This window comes from Rousettus aegyptiacus, unplaced genomic scaffold (genome assembly GCF_014176215.1).
Source record: "Rousettus aegyptiacus isolate mRouAeg1 unplaced genomic scaffold, mRouAeg1.p scaffold_m13_p_16, whole genome shotgun sequence".
Taxonomy (NCBI): Eukaryota; Metazoa; Chordata; class Mammalia; order Chiroptera; family Pteropodidae; genus Rousettus; species Rousettus aegyptiacus.
The window spans coordinates 39,742,045-39,763,831 of NW_023416291.1; the positions used below are offsets into that span (position 1 = coordinate 39,742,045).

The 21,787-nt window shown below is 37.7% G+C and overlaps 2 protein-coding genes and 1 pseudogene across 2 annotated transcripts; all 3 read left to right on the forward strand.

Annotated features, from left to right (window-relative positions):
* Positions 1 to 6,411: 6,411 nt before the first annotated feature.
* LOC118612663 lies at positions 6,412 to 6,530 on the forward strand (annotated as a pseudogene).
* A 652-nt stretch (positions 6,531 to 7,182) lies between these two features.
* LOC107517212 (olfactory receptor 7A17-like) lies at positions 7,183 to 8,127 on the forward strand. Its single transcript, XM_016157671.2, has one exon. The coding sequence runs from the start codon at positions 7,183 to 7,185 to the stop codon at positions 8,125 to 8,127; it is 945 nt and encodes a 314-aa protein (XP_016013157.2).
* Positions 8,128 to 20,473: 12,346 nt separating this feature from the next.
* On the forward strand, positions 20,474 to 21,412 carry LOC107517211 (olfactory receptor 7C1-like). Its single transcript, XM_016157670.2, has one exon. The coding sequence runs from the start codon at positions 20,474 to 20,476 to the stop codon at positions 21,410 to 21,412; it is 939 nt and encodes a 312-aa protein (XP_016013156.2).
* Positions 21,413 to 21,787: the final 375 nt, after the last annotated feature.

Below are 21,787 nucleotides of genomic sequence, written 5' to 3' on the forward strand. Positions count from 1 at the left end.
TATTTCTTCCAACACTACCTTTTTTAAAATTACTTTTTAATTTAAGGGTTTTTGGCAATTTAATCATTAATTATTGAGGTGTATGCTGTGATGAGGCCAGTGGAGCAGTAAAGGTCCAGTCAGTGTGAGGTCCCTCAAGTTCTAGAGAACTGCACCACCCACACCAGCTGCCTCTTCTCTCTGCATCTGGCTCTCTGTGGGATCTTCATTCGTGTTGCTTTTTCCTCCTTGGCAGGAACTGGTGCTCTTTTGAACTATATCTTCCTGCAGTGCATTGGATTCCAGAGATTTTTTTTTACTGTTTCCCAAATTAGACAGTCCTGTTGCATTGTGATCCAGTATGTCTGCACACAAACGCAGAAATACACAAACATGCATGCATGCCCGGGGGCACGCACACACACAACTTTCAAAGAGAACCATGAAACAATACTGTGTGTGATGCACTCTCATATTTTCTTTTGTGCTTCCTTGGTTCTATTCTATTTAATTCTTACAAACCATTGTCTGACACCCTACTGGGTCCCATACAGAATATGGAAACCATTCCTCTGGCATGTCCTCCACACCTAGGCCATTGTTTCCTCTTTCTCTTCTTTCTCTCATTGGCAATTTCTGAGAACGTTCTCTCTTCCCACCACAAAATGTTTACTTATTCAGCTACTGTTCCCAACTCAGCTAAGTCTGGTGGAAGGGTGGTCAAGTATATAACATGCTGTATGCCTCAACGCACTCACCGTGTAAAAGAAAGAAAAGGCATAGAATTAAATAAAAATCATACCATGGGCCCCCTAATACCTAAATTCAGTTCACGAGAAAGTTTTTTTTTCTGTGATAATGTCCAGAAAAAGAAAAGTTTCTTAAGAAGATGAAGATTTGAGGATGGAAAGGGGGTAAAAATTCCCAAAGACCAGTGAGGAAACTCTAAGCATATGAAAGCGTGTGTGTGAAGACTCTGAGCATTGAAGCTGTGCTGTCAGGTGAATCTGGGAGTCAAGCTCAATGTTGAGGAGTCAGTGTGTTAGAGAGGGCAGGGCCCTGTGAGAGTGAAGCGGGTGGAAAGTTTGCAGAATGTCGAGCTCTCGTTTGAAGCTACAGAACTTTGGCTTCTATTTCTTTGAGGAGTCCCTGATGTCAGCTTTGTAATATAGAAACTCCTCTCTTAGGCCTTAGAAATATCTGTTTGGCTAGAGGGGTCCAGCCTGTGATAGATGGGAGAGAAGACAGGAACTGAATTGGGGACAAAGAGATAGGGAAGCGATGGAGACACTGGAGAGGCAGAAGAAAATAATCAGCCTCATCTCATCACAGGGGTAACCTCTGTGTTACATATATTGTTCAAATCTGTCACCACTCTGAATGGAACCCAATGTCCGCACTATTTGGGTGAGGATATTAGCATTTAGGTCTGGGTGTCTCTCCTTGTTTAAAAAGCTAAGAGGTGATAGATCCCAGAATCAATATCCAGGTTTTTGGTTCCAAAAGTTTTGCTCTTAATGTCATTTATAAATATCCCTTCCCATTTCAGCTTTAAAAACCACTATTTTTCATGCACGGTGTATATTTTCTTGCGAATTGTAGATTTTTTCTCTGCACATTTTCTAGTGGGATGTTAACTCTGTAAGATTTCTTGACACCATAAAGATATTGCTCTTTTTCTCTTTTGAATTAATTATTTGCTACTTTATTGGTTATTCTGGGCCTCAAGGGGACATAACTGCTGTTGGCTTATTGCCAAAATTAAGGATGAATTCTCCTCAGCACAACTTCTCAGAGACCCTCACCCCCATCATACTGGATTCTGTCGACTTTCTCTCTCTCTCTCTCTCTCTCTCTCTCTCTCTCTCTCTCTCTCTCTCTCTCTCATTTTATCGCTCTATTTATCTAACCGATTGTTTTAAATATGGGGCAGAAAATAGTTATATTGAAATTAAGCCCCATTTTCACATCCATTGGAGTCTTACCAAAAGAAATTTGGTGCTATTTATATATTGTCTCGAGGAAGATAATCTGTTGACACTGTGCCTTGTATCATTTCTTTCCTCATTATTATGAGTGGGCGTGAGTACAGCCTGGTAATAACATGGCCCCAGGAGATCATAGTGTCTGTGTCTGTGGGTGTGTGTGTCTATGGTTACAGAGCATGATCAGTTATCAGGACAGAGGTACCTAGCTCATATACGCAAAATGTGTGCCCTAAAATACAGTAACCAGTAGATCAAAATAAAGAAGGGATAACTTCTACTCACAGGATCCCTTGGAAACAAAATGGATAAAGGGAAAAGAAAAACATATGATGGAGGGACTCCCTGTGTCTCGAAGTTTCATCTGTAGCAGGGAGAGCATCTCATTCCTCCACGTTCTCTGACACCATTCTTACCACTCCCCCTCTTGCTCACTGCCCTCACCACAAGGCTTCCTTTTGAGCCTTGGCTACTGGAGACAAGTGCCAACCTCAAGGATCTTTGCGCTGGCTCTTTCCCAGCCTAAACACTCCCCCAGAAGTCTTTCTGTCTTCCTCTTTGTCTTTCTTGAGGTCTCTGTACAAACGGCACTTCGTTTGCAGGTCTTTCTCAATTCTAGTAAAAATAACATACACATCCACTCTCTTTTATGCCTACTTTCTTTTTCTTCAAAACATTTGTGCAGACTGACATCATATATGATTTTTCATTTTTTCATATTCTTTTTCCATCATTAGATTATAGCAATTTTTGTTTCTCAGCACCCTACAATCTTTGATGAGAAAATGGTCATATATTGCTCAAATGCAAGAAAAAAAATTTCAACCAAGAGATAAAGTGGTTGAATGAATAAGAAAACAAGACCCTACATGTGCTGCCTACAAGAGACCCACTTTAGATTTAAAAATACACATGAACTAAAAGAAAGGGGATGGAAAAAGACATTGCCTTGATGGACCTAGAGGGTATTGCGCTGAATGAAATAAGTCAAATAAAGACAAATATCACATTATTTCATGTACATGTTGAATCTAAAGAATAAAATAAACAATGACAAAAATGGAAATAAACCCATAGATACAGAGATATAGAATATTTTGAGGGCTACTATATAGGAGTAGGGTTGAAGGGATGAGGATGGCGAAAAAGGGCAAAAGGATTAAGAAGTACAAATGAATAGTTAGAAAACTGACATGGAGATATAAAGTGTAGCATAAGAAAAATAGTTAATAATGTAATAAACATGTAAGGGGGAAAAGGGGTACTAGATTTAGTGGGAAGATCACTTTTTGAGTTATATAGATTTCTAATCACTATGCTGTACAACTGAAATGAATTGTATGCCAACTGTAATTGAAAAAAACTCATTGAATTATACAATGTAAATACAAACAAGTAATTATCTATTATATTTCAACAAAGCCAAGGCAAAAAAGAGTACTGGCCATAATTTTGCAGATGAGACTAATATCATCACCATGATCCCTTAATGTGGAAGAGAGAGGAAGAACAGTTGGAATCTGAGGGAGATTGGAAGATGCTACACTACTTGCTGGCTTTGGAGGTAAAGAAATGGCTGTGAGCCAAGGAATGCCTGTAGCCATGAGAAACTGGAACAGGAGAGGAAAGGGATTCTCTCCTGAAGCCTCCAGAAGGAACTGGCCCTGCAGACATCTTGATTTTCATCTGTTGAGATGTGCTGCAGGCTTCTGATCTCCAGAATTATAGGTGAGTAAATTTCTTTTTTAAAAATCCCTAGCATGGTAATTTGTTACAGCAGCAGTAGCAATGTTATACAGACATTTATTCAATAATTTTTTTTGAAAGAAAGTGATTTTAAGCATCTCAATTTAGTTATTTTGCTTCTGCTGGGTAAAAACGTTTTGATTGCCTTCACCCCAATCTCCAAGTAGAAGAAAAAATCTAAGGTAGTTTTGGAGAGAGGTCCCATTAGCTGGTACAGAAAATTCCTCATTGCATAAATGTAAATGTGATTCTAATTTTGAGGTGTTTGGACATTAAGGTTAGAAAATAATTCATTATTAAAATTAAAGACAACAATTGTAGACTATATCTTTGTGTCTAAGTTTCTTATTTTTAAAATTTCATTTTAATTTGATCTATCATTAATTTTATTTCTCTCCTCTTCAACGTTCTCTAAAATTTCCTTTCAATATAAAAAATCGTATTGTCGAATGTATGTGTACATATATGTGAGTGTGTTTTTAAATTAAAAAACAATCTATAAATAAAGACATACACATACAAACTACTAACTCATGAAAGAGTGTTTGGACTCAACAGAGTACTTCTAAAGAATTAATTTATTCTGTCCACCTTCGTAAAAATTATTATTATCTCACATTACTATAAGAAATGAGGACTTGAAGCTCAGGGAAATTCAATTTTTCACAGGTATATAACGATGCAATTAAAGCTATTGTATACTTTCCTGAATTATGTATAAATGGATCCATGCAATAGGTACTCTTAATTTTGTAAGATCCTTTTAATTCAGTAAATTTTAAAATTTAAGTATGTGCAGGAAAAAGCATCTAATGATGCCTAGCTCAAAGTAAGATAGCACAGGTAGCTGAGTCATACTTTAACAGGGGGCAGGAGAAATGATACTGAATACAAAGCAATGTGTTTTATGTGGATATAAAAACTGGCATTAAGGCATATCATTTTTAATTATTTAATTATTAGCAATATTGCATAGTTTGGGTTTGTTACTTTTTTACATTCTCTATTGCACCAGTTAACAAAAATTCCTTTCCCACACTCAGCCTTTCCTCCAGTGGTCATTGTTTTCTGTATTTTTAATAAGAAATTCTGTCATGCCCTTGGGGAATGTAAACTGAGGACTGAACAACTTCTTAGCAGGGTATACGATGATGAAAAGCAAAAGTTTTTGCAGTTCAGTAAGGGAGAAATTAAAGTCATTGGTTGTATCTTAAATTTTAATGTAACAGAGGTATCGTAGCCAGATTATGTTTACATTTATGCAATGAGGACTTCACTGTACCAGCTGATTGGGTGGAATACCTTCAACACAATTTAAATTTTCTTTTCTCTTTCATGTGGGTTTAAACCAAGATAAGTCCCCTTTATCCAAGGGACACTTATGAGTGAATGGAGAGGCTTCACTCAGTTTTCTCAGCAAATTTTATTAAATAAGTGTCTATATTAGATTCTATTGTTGCTGTAAAATTGTCCCACACTAGTTGTTTAAAGCAAACAAATATATACTCCCACAGTTCTGAGTGTCAAAAGCCTGATATGTGTCTCATGGGCTAAGATGAAGATGTCTGCAGGGTTGGGTTCCTTCTAGAGGCTCAGGAGAGAATCTAGAGGCTCAGGTGAAATTCTATTTCCCTTCCGGTTCCAGTTTGCATTCTGGCCACCTGCATTCTTTGGCTCAGGCACCTCCTCCATCTTTAAATCCAGCAGTGTAGCATTTTCATCTTGTCTCCTCTTCTCCTTCTAGAGGAGCATGTGCTTACCTTAGTTTCACCCGGATGAACCTGACTCATCTTCTACCTTAAAGTCAGCCGATTAGCATCCCTGTTCCATCTGCTACCCTAACCTCCCCTGCTTTAAAAATATCACATTCAAAGGCCCTGGGGATTAGGATGTGGACATCTTTTGGAGCTTTTTAATCTGCCCACTATGAAATCTTTTTCAAAAGTATATGATTATGTTTCACTCAAGTGCTCTCATATAAAAGAAACAAACACAGAATTCATCACAGCCTCTGGAGTGAGTGAATACACTATTCATTCAAAATTACATGCAGAAATGAATTTTGGGCCAGAAGACCTAAAATTACTTACTCTGACTCTAACACAGGACCACAGCCTTGCTACTCAAATAGTGGTCCTCAGACCAGGACCTGCAGCATCGACACCACCTGGAAGCTTGTTAGAAATGCAGTCTCTGGACTCTCCAGGACCTGCTGGAGCAGATTCTGCCTTTCAGCAAGAATCCTGTGTGACTCATATGCACTTTGAAGTTCCGAACTGCTGGTCTAGACTAGGCGTTCTCACCTTTGACCATTGACATTTGGGGCAGGATGATAATTTGAGGGGGTGCTTTCCTGTGGCGCGTCAGCTTTTAGCAGTTTCCCTTCAGATATTGCCAGATACCCCAGAGACAAAATCATTTCTGGTTGAAAAACACTACCTAGAAGCAGCCTGAAAATATTATAATCAGGGCCTAACAGATACCTTGATATTAACTCTGTGCACATCACTAACCCCTTCTATTCCACTCCAGGTACTTCACACTGGCCATTCCTTCTGCGGGTGCACAGTTGCCCACATAACCTGGCATCTCCTTCCCTTTCTTGATGTCTCTGTTCAAATGTCATCTTGCTTGCAGGTTTTACCTAAGTACACATGAAACACACACACACACACACACACACACACACACACACACACACGTGTACTGCCATGCTCCGCTGAACAAGCCAGATCCCATCTGATCTCAAAAGCTAAGCAGGGTTGGGCCTGGTTAGTACTTGAATGGGAGACCACCTAGGAAGACCAGGTACTGTAGGCGTAAAAAATAAAAGATTGTAAGCTGACAAGGTCCTTGCAATCTGTGGGGTCAACCAAGGGTTGAATTGTAGAAAGAAAGAAAGAAAGAAAGAAAGAAAGAAAGAAAGAAAGAAAGAAAGAAAGAAAGAAGGAAGGAAGGAAGGAAGGAAGGAAGGAAGGAAGGAAGGAAGGAAGGAAGGAAGGAAGGAAGGAAAGAAAGAAAGAAAGAAAGAACACATTAATCATTTTCTCCTTTAGACTTGCTTTTTTCCTTCATATCTCCTGTCTCCATCTAAAATATTATATATTTTTATTTTTGCTTATATATTCTTTCTTCATCATTGACTTATATAAACTTTTGTATTTAAGCACTCTAATGCAGCTAGACAATGCCTAAAACATGGTTAGCACTCGGCTTATATTCTTGAAATATACGAAGAATTTCTCATGTAAACTGTAGAACACATGACACCTTAGGAAAAAAAGCTAACTGGGACAAACTATCTTAATCTGAGGGGGCAGAGGAAACCCCTAGAGGGGACCAGATCCATAAAATCATACTAAAATTAATTTCTTGATTGCAAAATAAAAACTGTAGCATTAGAGCTATGCGAGTGATGCCAGTTTATATGAAAATTACTCCAGTTCTTTTCCTTTTTCCTTGAAGTCACCTCATGGAGCCAGACAATCTTACAAGAGTTTCAGAATTTCTCCTTCTGGGACTTTCAGAGGAACCAGAACTGCAGCCCTTCATTTTTGAGCTCTTCCTCTCCATGTACCTGATCACTGTGTTTGGAAACCTGCTCATCATTCTGGCCGTCAGCTTAGACTCCCACCTCCACATGCCCATGTACTTCTTCCTCTCCAACTTGTCCTTGATAGACATCTGTTTTACCTCCACCACTGTCCCAAAAATGCTGGTGAACCTCCAGACACAGAGCAAAATTATAACCTATAAAGACTGTATCACTCAGATTTATTTTTTTATACTTTTTGCAGTGTTGGACTACTTCCTCTTAACTGTGATGGCCTATGACCGCTTTGTGGCCATCTGTCACCCCCTGCACTACACAGTCATAATGAACCCCCAACTCTGTGGACTGCTGGTTCTGGTACCCTGGATCATGGGTATCCTAAATTCCTTGTTACATAGCTTAATGGCGTTGCAACTGTCCTTCTGTACAGAATTAGAAATCCCCCACTTTTTCTGTGAACTCCATGAGATGATCCAACTTGCTTGTTCTGACACCTTTCTTAATAACATGGCGATGTATTTTGTAACTGTGCTGCTGGGTGGTGGTTCCCTGGCTGGTATTCTTTACTCTTACTCTAAGATACTTTCCTCCATACGTGGAATCTCATCAACTCAGGGGAAGTATAAAGCATTTTCTACTTGTGCATCTCACCTCTCAATTGTCTCCTTATTTTACTGTACAAGTCTAGGAGTGTACCTCAGCTCTGCTGCTACCCACAGCTCACAGTCAAGTGCCACAGCCTCAGTGATGTACACCGTGGTCACGCCCATGTTGAACCCCTTCATCTACAGTCTCAGAAACAAAGACATAAAGAGTGCCCTGCAAAGATTCTTTGGAATGTCAGCTGTTCTAAACAAGGGTTGAAATGTCCTACTTCTGTCTGTCTGTTAGTCATCTTGCTCATAGTTTTGTATTCTTTTGTCTTTTTGTTTCAAGTAGATCACCTTTCAGCATTTTTTGTAATGCAGGTTTCTGATGGTTAATTCCCACACATCTGTATGTCTGGAAGAGCCTTTATTTCTTCTTCATAGCTAAAGGATAACTTGCTGGATATATTATTTTGGGCTGGTGGTTTCTCTCTCTCAATAATTTCAATGTTTGATTCCTCTCTCTCCTAGTTTGTACAGTTTCTGCTTAAAAATCCAATGATGATCTAATGGGGTTTCTTTTATAGTTTACTCTATTTTCCATGGCTGCCTTGAAGAATCTTTCTTTGTCATTAATTTCTGACAGTTTTAATATAATTTGCCTTAGAGAAGGCTTTTTTTGGATTGAGATAATTAGGTGTTCAGTTAGCTTCTTGGATTTGAGGCTCCAGTTATTTCCATGGGTTTGGGAAGTTCTCATCAATTATTTGTTCAAATAGGCTCTCTGTTCCCTTCTCTTACTCTTCTCTTTCTGGTATACCCATTATTCTTATATTGCTCTTTTTAATGGAGTCATATAGTTCTTGTATAGTACTTTCACTTTTTTACCCTAGATTCTCTCTCTTCTTCTACCTGATTCATTTCCAGATTTCTATCTTCTATATCACTGATTTTTCCCACTGCTGGTCTGCTCTGTTTCCTAGTTCATTCTTCTTTTCTTTTATTGAGTTCTTCAGCTCCAGAATTTCTATTTGGTTCTTTTTTATAGTTTGAATCTCTTTGCTGAAGCACTCTTTTTGTTCATTAATTTTATTTCTGAGCTCATTGAATAACTTTTATGAGTTTTCTTGTATCTCACTGAGTTTTTTAAGAACTGCAATCATGAATTCTCTGTCATTTAAATCACAGTCTTCCATGTTTTTTAAGTTTATTTTCTAGATGACTCTCACTTTCTTTCTGAATTCCTGTGTTACCTTGGTTATTTATTGTGCTTGATAAACTTTCTCTGCCTGAGCATTTGTGGGAATAAAATCTTCTTTTTAAAAGTATTTTACACTTCACTATTTAGCAAGTTGATAAATAGAGGTCTTTCTTTTGTTTTCCAGTAGATGGGGCTGAAGCACAAGTTTTAACTTTTTTCTATATGCACACTACTAGGTCTTCCAGGATCTCTGTGGGGTGGTGTCACCTCAGGTGTGGAAAATGCCTTGTATTCCCTGAGAAGGTGGGCATTCCCTTTACAACCATGTCGTCTTAGCCTTGGGTCACTACTTCTGTGGATTGGAAGTGTCAGGTTGTGAGTAGTTCCTGTGTGTTCCCAGTGCTGCCTTACTATAGCCAGAAGCCACATGTAGAGCAGCTCTGTCTGAGTTGACTCAGGTGCACCTACCAGGCCATGCACTGATGGGCGGGGGAGGTGTGGGATGGGAGAAGTAGGTTCGTGCATCCAAGCCTCTGCTCTTCCACACTGGTTTAGCTACAATAAGTACAGACCACTTAGGCTGGAAAGTTTTTATCAGCCCTTTCACAATCTTCCAAGAGGATTTTATTGCTGGGTGGAACAAAGATGAAGGAATTGGGTGAGTTCCCTTTCCAAAGAGGAATGAATTGGGTGGAAATCTTTGGTGCTGGCAGGCTATGGAATGTTGTGACGCTTTGTTCTCTTTCTCTGTCCCCCTGCCGCACAGACCCTATTGCTGTCTCTGCCCCTCTGGTTTGCCCAGTGGTAGTTGCACCCCCAATGCTTTACAGCTACCACATCCACTGGGGACGCAGTGAACACCAAACTGTGTACAGCCTCCATCTCTGTCCTCTCCCACTCCCTGTCTCATCTATCCTGTTCTCTCTAATACTCTCGCCTTCAGAGGTCTCAATACATGGATCTCTCAGACGTGTTTGTGTTAAGCAGAGAATCCTTTGTTGAATTATAGCTACCTAATTTGTTGTAATTTCAAGGGGAGAGACGTAGAGGTCCTCTCATGCCCCCATGCTGCTGACATCACCCTATATCTTTTCAAGTTGGTATTTTTATTTCCTTTGGACATAATCCCAGAAGTGGAATTGCTAGATCATACGATAGTTCTACTTTTAACTTTCTGAGAAACTTCTACACTGTTTTTCACAGAGGCTGCAGCACAAGGGTTCCTTTTTCCTCACATCCTCAGCAGCAAAATCAGAGAAGGACATACTAGGAAAGAAAACTACAGGCCAATATTCTTGAAAAATGTACATGCAAAGATTCTCAACAAAATACTAGCAAACCATATTCAGTAACACATTAAAAGGATCATTCACCATGATTAAGAGCTATTTATCTCTGGGATACAAGGATGGTTCAACATATGCAAATTATTAATGTGATACATCACATTAATCGAATAAAAGAAAAGTATTGTATGATCATCTCATTAGATGAAGATAAAGCATTTAACAAAATTCAACCTCTGTTTATGGATAAAAATACTTTAAAAATTAGGCATAGAAGTAATATATCTCAACATAATGAAGGTCATATGTGACAAGCTCACAGTTAATATACTCAATGGTGAATGTTTGAAAGTTTTTCCTCTCAGATCAGGAACAAGACAAGTGTGCCCACCCTCACCACTCCTAATCAACATAGTATTGGAAGCCCTACTTCGAGCAATCAGGGGGCATCATGGGGATGTGAAGTATGACATAGGGAATATAGTCAATAATATTGTAATAATTATGTATTGTGAAGTACAACATAGGGAATATAGTCAATAATATTGTAATAATTATGTATTGTGCTGGTGATATCGGACTAATAGGAAGAATCACTTCATAAATTATATAAATGTGTAACCAATATGCTGTACACCTGAAACGAATATAAAATAATATTGAATATCAACTGTATTTAAAAACTAAAAATTTTTAAAAATAAATAAAATTGCTTCTATTTGCAGATGACATAATTTTATACATAGAAAATGCTAAAGAATTCAACCAAAACACTGTTAGAACTAAAAAACAAATTCAGTAAAGTTGCAAGATACGAGATTAATATACAAAAATCAGTCACATTTCTATACAATAACAACAAAATTTCTGAAAAAATAATAAAGAAATCTCACGATAGCATCAAAATAATAAAAATACTTAGGAATAAATTTAAATAAGGAGGTGAAAGATCTCTGTGTTAAAAACTACAAGACATTGATGAAAGAAGTTGAAGAAGACACAAAAAATGGAAAGATATCCCATGTCAATAATTAGAAGAATTAATAATGTTAAAATGCCGATACTACCAAAAGCCATCTATAGATTCAATGCAATCCCTATTGAAAAAACACTCCTAAAATTTATATGGAACCACAAAATACACCAAATGAACAAAGAAATCCCAAGAAAAAAGAACAAAGGTAGGAGTCATCATAATTCCTGATTTCAAGCTATGTTTTAAAACTATAATGCGATCAGCAGTAATGTAATGGCTAGGTGTAGAATGAGAAGGGAGAAAGAGTAATCAGGGGGATTGTTTCATAGACTATATAAATGTCTAACCAACGTACTGTTTGCTTGAAACTAATAATAAAATAAAATTTTTTAAAAATTGTAGTCACCAAACAATATGGTACTGGCATTAAAATAAACACATAGGCCAATAAAACACAAAAAAGATCCCAGAAATAAACCCTTGCATATATTGTCAACTTACATTGACAATGGAGATAACAACTCTCAACAGAGAAAGGATAGCCTCTTCAACAAATGGTTTTATGAAAACTAGATAAACACATGTAGAAGAAATGAAATTTCTCACAAAAATGAACCCTAAATGCATTAATGACTTAAAAATAGGGCATGATATAATAAAGTACCTAGAAGAAAATGTAGTGAAGACTCCTTGACATTAGTGTTTACTTGGATATGACACAAGATGCATAAGCCATGAAAGCAAAAAAAAAATTAGCAAATGGGCCTACCAAATTTAAAAATTTCTGTACAGCAAAAGAATAATCAACAAAATGAAAAGGCAAACTATGGAATGAGAGGAAATTTGCAAACTGCATATTGAATAAGAGGTTAATATTCAAAATATATAAAGAACTCATACAACTCAATATTTTTAAAAATCTGATTTTAAAATGCACAGAAGGTTTGAATAGACATTTTGCAAAATACATACAAATGACCAACGGATACATGAAAATATCCTCAATATCACGAATCATCAAAGAAATTCAAATCAAACCACAATTAGATATGATCGCCTCATACCTGTTAGAGTGGCTACCATCAGGAAAGCAAGAGATTACAAGTGTTGGTGAGAAGGTGGAGGAAAGGAAATCCTTGTGCCCTGTTAGTGAGATTGTAACTTGGTTTGGCCATGATAGAAAACAGTATAAGGTTTCCTCAAAAAGTTAAAAACAAAACTACCACATGATTTCAGTAATCCCTCTTCTCATATATATCTAAAAGAAATGAAACTGGATATCAAAAAGATATTAGCAGCTCCATGTTAAAAGCAGCATTATTTGCAATAGTTCAGATATGGAAACAACCTAAGTATCCATCGAAAAAATGAATGAATAAAAAATACATCATAAATATATACAATGGAATATTATTTAGTCGTGAGAAGAAAGGAAATTTTAACATTTGCAACATGTATGGATCTTGAGGGCATTATGCTAAATGAGATAAGTTAAACAGAGAAAGACAAATATTATACAATCTTACTTACATGTGAAATATAACAAAGACAAATTATAAAAACAGAGAGTAGAATTGTGGCTATCACAGACCGAAGATGAGGAGATGGGGGAGAGGTTGTTAAAGGATACAAACTTACAACTGGAAAATAAATAAGCTCTGGAGATCTAATGCACAGCATATTTATGTTAGTCAACAATATTGTATTATAAATTTCAAAGTTGCTAAAAGACTGGATCTTAAATATTCTCATCACAAAAAATAAGTAATAATAATTATGTAACATAATAGAGGTGTTAGCTAACACTAAGGATAATCATATTGTAATATATAAATGTATCAAAATATTGTATACCTTAAACTTACACAATGTTATATGTCATTTATATCTCAAAAATTTTTAAAGATGAATGTGAACTGGAGTGGGGACCTTTCTATAATATTTCTTTTGGGAATAAACTGATTCCAGCTGCATTTTATATTGTGAAGGTAATTCTTTGTATATCTCAGTTTGTATTTTCATTTGTTCAGAAAAAAAAAAAACCCTTTTAAAAGATAAGATATTCAGTTTCTGGTCAAGATGGTGGTGTAGGTAAACACTGTCTTTGCATCCTCTCACAACCACACCAAAATTACAACTAAACTACAGAACAACCATCATTGAGAATTGCCTGAAGTCTAGCTAAACAGAAGTTCTATACGTAAAAACATACGGAAGAGATACTGGTAGGAGGAGCTGGTTCCCATATCCACATATGGTGGTTAAAAATCAGGAGGGGTATGTATCTCAGCTGCAGTGGCCCCCCATGAGGAGTGAGGGGTCTCAGCCCCACACCAGGCTCACAAGGTCGGGGTTCCAGAGCCAAGAAGAGCAGTCTCCACAACTTCTTGCTGTGAAAACCAGCTGAGATTATGGCTGAATAAGATAAAAGCCTGCTGGAGTGCCAGGCATTTCTCTGAAAGGGCCTGTGCACAGACTTACTCACTAACAGACTCACTCTGAGCTCCAGCACTGGTACAAGCAACTCAAAAGATGCCAGGGACATATGGGGAGAAACTGAATTACCTGGCTTCAGGGCAAGGGCTGGAGAGGCAACTTTCTCCCAGAAAGAAGTTCTGGCAGAAGCCATTGTTCCTTTGTTGAGCCTTCCCACCCCCCAGTGTGCAGAAAGAGGTGGTTGTCATATCTGAGTCTCCATCAGCCTGGCTAACACAATTCACCCCGCCCTGGTGATTCCCTAAGTCCCCCACCCCCGCCAACCCACCAAAGCCACTTCCTGTGGTTTTTCTATACAAATGGTCTATCTTGGCTCATGTTGCAGAATTTCCTAAAAATTCTCAAAGTCTCACAAACCCCAAACAAGAAACATCTGACCTCAGCATGCTTTGTATCTCTTGCTTGGCCTGCCCAAGTTCAGCACTAGCAACAGCTCACAGCTTAGCTTCTCCCAGACACTCTAAGCTCTGCACAGGTAGAAGACATCTGCTGACCACTTTGAGGCTCATGCCAAGTGGCTTGAGCCAGGGCACAGGCAACAATTAAACTTGCCCTGAGGCGGGGCCCCTCCCAGGAGGCCCTGGGGCCAGCACACCAAGTGGCCAGCTTCAGACTGCACCAGAGCATCACCAGGCTGCTTTCACAGACAACACACCCAAAGGACAGACTAGGCAGGCACCAGAGCCTTGCTAAAGTGAATACCGCTCCACATGGTCAGCCCCTGCACAACAGTTCCTCCATTGTAGTCGTGGCCAATCCTCACAACCAATCACCGTGAGGGTCAGCCCTTTCCACTGACCTACAAACAGCAACCAAGACTCCACTTCAACAGGATGGCACATACAACCCACACAAGGGACATACCTGAAGCAATCAGCTCAGGTGACCAAGGAGACTGTGCTGCTGAGCCCCACAGGACACTTACCACATATAGCTGTTGTACTGAAACCAGAAAGCGTAACAGCTCTACCTAATGCATAGAAACAAATACAGTGAGGCAGCCGAAATGAAGACACAAAGAAACATTTCCAAAATAGAAGAACAGAACAAAGCTCAAGAGAAAAAAAAATACTAAACTGAATGGAGACAAGCAATCTACCAGATTCAGAGTTCAAAACACTGGTTATAAGGATGCTCAATGACAGCAAGAACTTCAACAAACAGATAAGAAACATAAAAATAGAGATAGAAAACATAAAGAACCAGTCAGAAATGAAGAATACAATAACTGAAATGAAGGATGCAATAGAGGAAATCAAAAGTAGATTAGATGAAGCAGAGGTTCAAATCAGCAATTTATAAAATAAGATAGCAGAATATATCTAATCAGAACAGGAAAAAGAAAAAAGAATTCAAAAAAATGAGGATTCGAAAGAGCCTCTGGGATAATGACATTCATATCATTGGAGTAAGAGAAGATGAAGCGAAAGAGCAAGGGATTGAAAACATATTTTAAGAAATAATGATGAAAAACTTTCCCGACCTGATAAAGAAAATAGATATACAATAGCAGGACATGCAGAGTCCCACACAAGATGAAGTCAAAGAGGCCCACACCAAGACACATCATAATTAAAATTCCAAAAGTTAAAAACAAACAGAAACTCTTTGTTTAAGCAACAAGAGAAAAGCATCTAGTTACCTACAAGGGAGCTCCCATAATAGTGTCAGCTGATTCCTCAGCAGAAACTTCGCAAGCCAGAAAGAACTGACAAGAACTAAAACTAAAAAGTGATAAAAAGCAAGGACCTATAACCAAGATTACCCAGAAAAGGTATTGTTTAGGATCAAAGGACAGACAAAGAGTTACTCAGACAAAAAAAAAAAAAAGCTAAAGGAGTTTATTACCATCAAACCAAGAAATGTTAAAGTGACTTCTTTAAGAAGAAAACAATTTTTAATATGAGATTTGACTTTGGGTGGGAAACACACAATGCAACATACAGATGATGTATGGTTGAATTGTACACTTGAAACATGTATAATTTTATTAACCTATGTCATCCCAATAAGTTTAACTTAAAAATATGAATAGTAAAATGACAATCACTATACATCTATCAACAATTACTTTAAATGTAAATGGATTAAATGATCCAATTGAAAAACATAGGATGGCTAACTGGATAAGAAAACAAGACCCTTAGATACGCTGCCTACAAAAGACTCACTTCAGATTAAAGACACACAGAGACTGAAAGTAAAGGGTTGGAAAAAGATATTTCATGAAAATGGAAACAAAAGAAAAAAGCTGGGGAGCAATAGTTATATCAGACAAAATGGACTTTAAAACAAAGATTATAACAAGAGAAAAAGACTCAGTAATCCCGCTTCTGAGTATTTATCTGAAGAAACCCAAAACACTACTTTAAAGGGACATGTGTATCCATATGTTCATTGTAGCATTATTTACAATATCCAAGATATAGAGGCAATCTGGGTGTCCGGCAATCGATAAACGGATAGAGAAGAGGTGGTTGGCACATATATACGATGGAATAGTACTCAGCCATAAAAAAAGAATGAAATCTTGTCACCTACAACAACATGGATGGATGCTGAGTGGAGTAAGTCAGACAAAGAAAGACAGATGCCATAAGATTTTATTCATATGTGGAATCTAAAGAACAAAATTAACAAACAAACAAAACAGAGACAAACTGATAGATACAAAGAAAATTTTGATAGTTCCCAGATAAAAAAGGGGTTGGGGAGATGGGTGAAAAAGGCAAAAGGATTAAGAAGTACAAATTAGTGGTTACAAAATAGTCATGGAGATGTAAAGTATACCATAAGGCATATAGTCAATAATATAACAACTATGTTTGGTGTCAGATTTACTGGAGTGATGACTATGTTGTATACCTGAAACAAATATAATATATTGTATGTCAACTGTAATTGAAAAAAATAATTATTTTTCAAAAGAAAATATTCACTTAAGAATATTTAATTAGCAACTGAAGAGATTAAAGGATATCGTGTGGTTAAAATCTGTATCCATCAAAGAATTGAAAGCAGAGTCTCAAAGAGATATTTGCATAATTATATTCAGAGCAGCATTATTCATAATAGCTAAAATGTGAAAGCAATCCAGGTGTCCATTAAAAAATGAAGGGATAAGGAAAATGTAGAATATGCATACAATGGAATATTATTGAGCCTTTAAAAAGAAGGAAATTCTGATACATGTCATGACCTGAATGAACCTTGAAGACATTATATTAAGCAAAATAAGGCCTTCACAAAAAAATACAGTATTATTTTATTTATATGAGATACCTAGGATAGTCAAATTTATAGAAACAGAAAGTAAAATGGTGACAACCGGAAGCTGGGGCAGTGAGGCAAAGTGTTGTTGTTCAACGGGGAAAGAGTTTCAGTTTTACAAGTTGGAAGGTGTTCTGAGGAGAGATGGTGGTGATGGTTTCACAGTGTGAATGTACCTACTACTATACTTTTGTTAATTGGTTATAATGGTAAATTTTATGTTAGGTGTATTTTATGACAATTAGAAATAACATTTAAAAAGAAGGTCAAACACAGACCCCTTTACCAAGATAACTCTGGGGAAATGTATAGAAAATTAGGATTTTTCTAATGAAGAAATTCAGGGTGTTTTTTAAAATTTTTACCCCCAGATAATTTGTATATGGAAACTTTAAAATTCCCAAATAAAATTAGAAACTTCAAACTTTAAAAATATTCTTAAATGTGACCATGTTTCTTCTATTTTATTTTCCACACATTTGATTACAAATGAGTAAGAATGATTATAAGAATAATACTTAAAATAACTATATGTACACCTTGCTATATGAAATCAAATTGTTCTTACCATTCAAAATTCAAGATTTGGATAATGAGGGGTTATTTGTTTTATTTTTAATCATCCTTTTAGAGATTCATGCTGAAGTTGCTTAAGTATTTATGGGTAAAATGATACTATATCTGGGAATTGCTTAAAAATGATCCTTTTGTGGTGAGTAGGAGTTGAGTGTCTAGGTTATTCATGAAACAAGACAGGTATGTGTCTAATCCAGTAATGGGCACACAGAAGAGAGTTCATTAGATGCTTCCTACTTCTGCATATGTTTGGATTTTCTGTAATAAACAGGTTTAATGGTCCCAGGGGGAGGAGACACATTTTTCTGACATCATAGATACCCCCAAGAGGACACAATTGACTGAAAAATTTCCATTTCAATTACAGTCCTCCAGATTCCTAGCTATTATATTGCCCCAAGATTACAATAGAAAACTTAATTTAATAAGAAGTTATGAGAATTCAGCTTCTGTAGCTCAATAAACGTTTCCCTGCACCTTCATTTCACAAGTCTGAGGAAAGAATGAAACTCTCTCGTGTCTTCTGAAAACATCACCCTGGTCCATCCATGCCTGATGCCATCTCCCTGATGCTGGGGGCACAGCTGCTACCTACACTGTTCATCTGCCTGGAAAGACAAGATCCACAAAACACTTCCTACTCCTCTACCTGAGTAGGAAGAACAGTATAGTACATTCTTGGGAAATTAAATAAGAGGGAGGAGATGCTGTTTCCCTGGGAGCACAGACAAGAATAAGGAAACTGGGAAAGTCTATAACTAAAAATAGTTCAACAAAGTTCATATGTCTAACCAAGAAGGAAGTCTCTGGTTCAATGGCAACTTTTTTTCTCTCAGCATCTCCTTTGCTCTCTGTTCCTTCCTACATCATTTTCACAGCCCTCTCCTTCCTCATCAGGAACTGCCTCTCTCCTAGTTCTCTCCCATATGACCTTTGGATTCCCCTGACATTTTACCCAGTGCCCAGTCTCCTCCTTCTCACCTTACTGGCATGTGCACATCAGAGGGACCCCACTCCTCATTTACTCACACATTCGACAAGTATTTACACCCACCTTCAGTTGTCTCTGTGATGGGCACAAATGATAGACTCTTATCCCATCTGTTTCTAGGGAGACCAAAAAAGGCCATCCAGGAGAAGATGTGAGCGAATTTCCTGCACCTGGTAAGTGTTAATATTAGTTACTATTTATATCATTACCTGAGTACCTTCAATGTGCCAGACACTTTTCTGTATATGTTACATGTTTGTACAATTTCAAATAGGATTTTCTCCCCTATCATGCATCCATTTATTGATGGAAATAGGTAAGAAAATGATACATGTTTGGTTTTTAATCTAGCCTTAGCAAAATGACTTCTTAGATGTAGTAGCCAATTTTATCGTCTGAAAATGTGATCAATTTACTTTTACCAAGACATGAACATATAATTGCTTTTTCCTCTTCAGTTGCATTGGTTTGAAATTTCAAACCATATTGTGGCAATGGCAGGCATATTTGTTTTCTATGTGACCTTCATGGATTCCTCAAATATTTTCATGACATAGTAAATATTAGTGAATAATTGAGGAAACTATTTTATCATAGTTAAGCAATATCCTACTTACAGTTTCTCAGAACTGTTTACATGCAATATCTTTAGCACTTAATAAGATGATTCTATTTGGATGATTTTTTTTCCTATTCATTTGCTCTACTACAATAAATAAATTCCCACTATGAAATGCTCGTTTCTTTCTAGAGTTGAATGGTATTTCTGGTCATGGTTTGGTTTGCTTCATAAATGGCCAAATATATTTTATTGTTATTTTCTTTGAGCTTTTTCCTAATATACAAATTAAAGAAATTAATTTGTGATTTTTGTTATACCACTGCTGTTATAGAGGTTTGTTGGCTTTGAGTATCATGGTTTAAATGGCTTCAGAAAATTCACTGGGATGTTTATTTTCACATGCCCCCAAATAATTTTTATGTATTGTAAATAAGTTTCGTGAGATTTCAAAATTAGTAATTTGGCACTGTATCTTTTCTGGGAGGTAAAGTTAGTGGACAACTCATTTTTTTTCTTTGATGATGGGTCCATTATACATTTTAACTAGTTAAAAAAATATCATGCCATTATCATAGCTTCCAGAAATTATGTACAGACCTATGCTTTTTAAATTATTATTAGGACGTGGTTCCATAGTGTAGCAGTTAGCATGTCTGCTTTACATACAGAAGGTCCTGGGTTCATGTCCCAGTGGAGCTACTGTCAGAGTTTATAGCCATGCCACCCTGAACAGGCCCAATGTCTGATTTTGGAAGCTAAGCAGGGTCAAGCTGGGTTAGTACTTGGATGGGAGGCCACCTAGGAAGACCAGGTACTGTAGGCACAAATAATAATAAATAATTTTTTAAATAATTAGTATTATTAAAATGATAATTTAAGTTATATGTATGTATTTTATTATTTTAAAAACTAAATATACAAATTACAATTTTTATTTTAAAGGCATTTAAAAGTAAAGTACAAATGAATTCAAAGACATCTGAAGAGGCTAAGGCTGGGTAATCAAGTGTCAGGGAAGTTGAACAAATGAGATTTGCTTTGGGCGCAAAATTAGTTTTCATGTGTAGCTTTTCTGTAAAAGCACAAGAGAAGATGGTAGTTTTTGGAAACCTCAAAGTGACAGATAGGAGAGACGAGACCATTAAGCAAATGCATTACCTACTCAAAACACTGGGTTCAAGCTAAAGGTAACCATGTTTCTGAGATGCCTGTTGGTCACTGATTCAGTTTTGCTTCTGCTTCTCTCTTGACAGACACTCCTTTACATGGAACCAGGAAACCACTCGGGGATTCCAGTATTTCTCCTCCTGGGACTTTCTGAGAAGTCAGAAATTCAGTCTGTTGTCTTTGGGCTGTTCCTCTCCATGTACCTGGTCACCATCTTTGGGAACCTGCTCATCATCCTGGCCATCGTCTCAGACCCCCACCTCCACACACCCATGTATTTCTTCCTCTCCAACCTGTCTTTTTCTGACATCTGTTTCACCTCCACCACCGTCCCAAAGATGCTTCTGAACATCCAGACACGAAGCAAAGTCATTACCTACGCAGGGTGCATTACGCAGATGTATTTTTTCACAGTTTTTGGACTTTTAGACAATTTACTCCTGACTGTGATGGCCTACGACCGCTTCGTGGCCATCTGTCACCCCTTGCACTACACAGTCATCATGAGCCCCCGGCTCTGTGCCCAGCTACTCTTCCTGACCTGGTTCATCAGCATGCTGGGGGCCCTTCCTGAGAGTTTAACTATGCTGCGGCTTTCTTTCTGTGCAGTCATTGAAATCCCGCACTATTTCTGTGAACTCCCTGAGGTCCTCAAGCTTGCCTGTTCTGACACTTTCCTCAATAATGTCATATTATATATGGTAACTGGCATCATGGGCTTTTTTCCTCTCGTTGGGATCCTTTTCTCTTATTCTCGGATTGTGTCTTCTGTGTTGAGGATCTCAACAGCAGACGGAAAGTATAAAGCATTTTCCACCTGTGGGTCTCACCTCTTGGTGATCTCCTTGTTCTATGGAACCTGCCTAGGGGTCTACCTCAGTTCCACACAGACACATGCTTCTGGCACAGGAGCATTCGCCTCAGTCCTGTACACAGTGGTCACTCCTATGATGAATCCCTTCATCTACAGCCTGAGGAACAGTGACATGAAGGGGGCCCTGAGAAAGCTTCTCTGCAGTGTGTTGTCCTCCCAGTGACAGCGCTGATGACCCTGAGTCCGGACAAGTGTGATCAAGGGCAGTGGGACAGAGTGCTTAATAGTGTGAGAGTTCTCTGACTGGGTTTGAATGCTAACGCCATCTTTAATAGACAGTGATTTTGAGAAAAATGCTCAATCTCCTTGTGCCTCAGTTTCTCCACCTGTGAAACAAACTTATAACCATGCACGACAGGATAAATATGGTAAAGCTCCAGCACAGGGAAGGCAAGTGGAGAGTCCTAAGTAAATATCAGCTATTGTTACACAAGAGGAGTAATTTGTTTACGAAGCTCCAGTTTTTCATCCTCATGTTATTAAGCCAGTTTCTCTCCCTGTGCTCTAGAGCTAAGTCATAAAGCTCAGCACCCCCAAG

Coding starts and splice junctions, on each gene's coding strand:
- LOC107517212 (XM_016157671.2), top strand. CDS start 7,183: ATGGAGCCAGACAATCTTACAAGAGTTTCAGAATTTCTCCTTCTGGGA.
- LOC107517211 (XM_016157670.2), top strand. CDS start 20,474: ATGGAACCAGGAAACCACTCGGGGATTCCAGTATTTCTCCTCCTGGGA.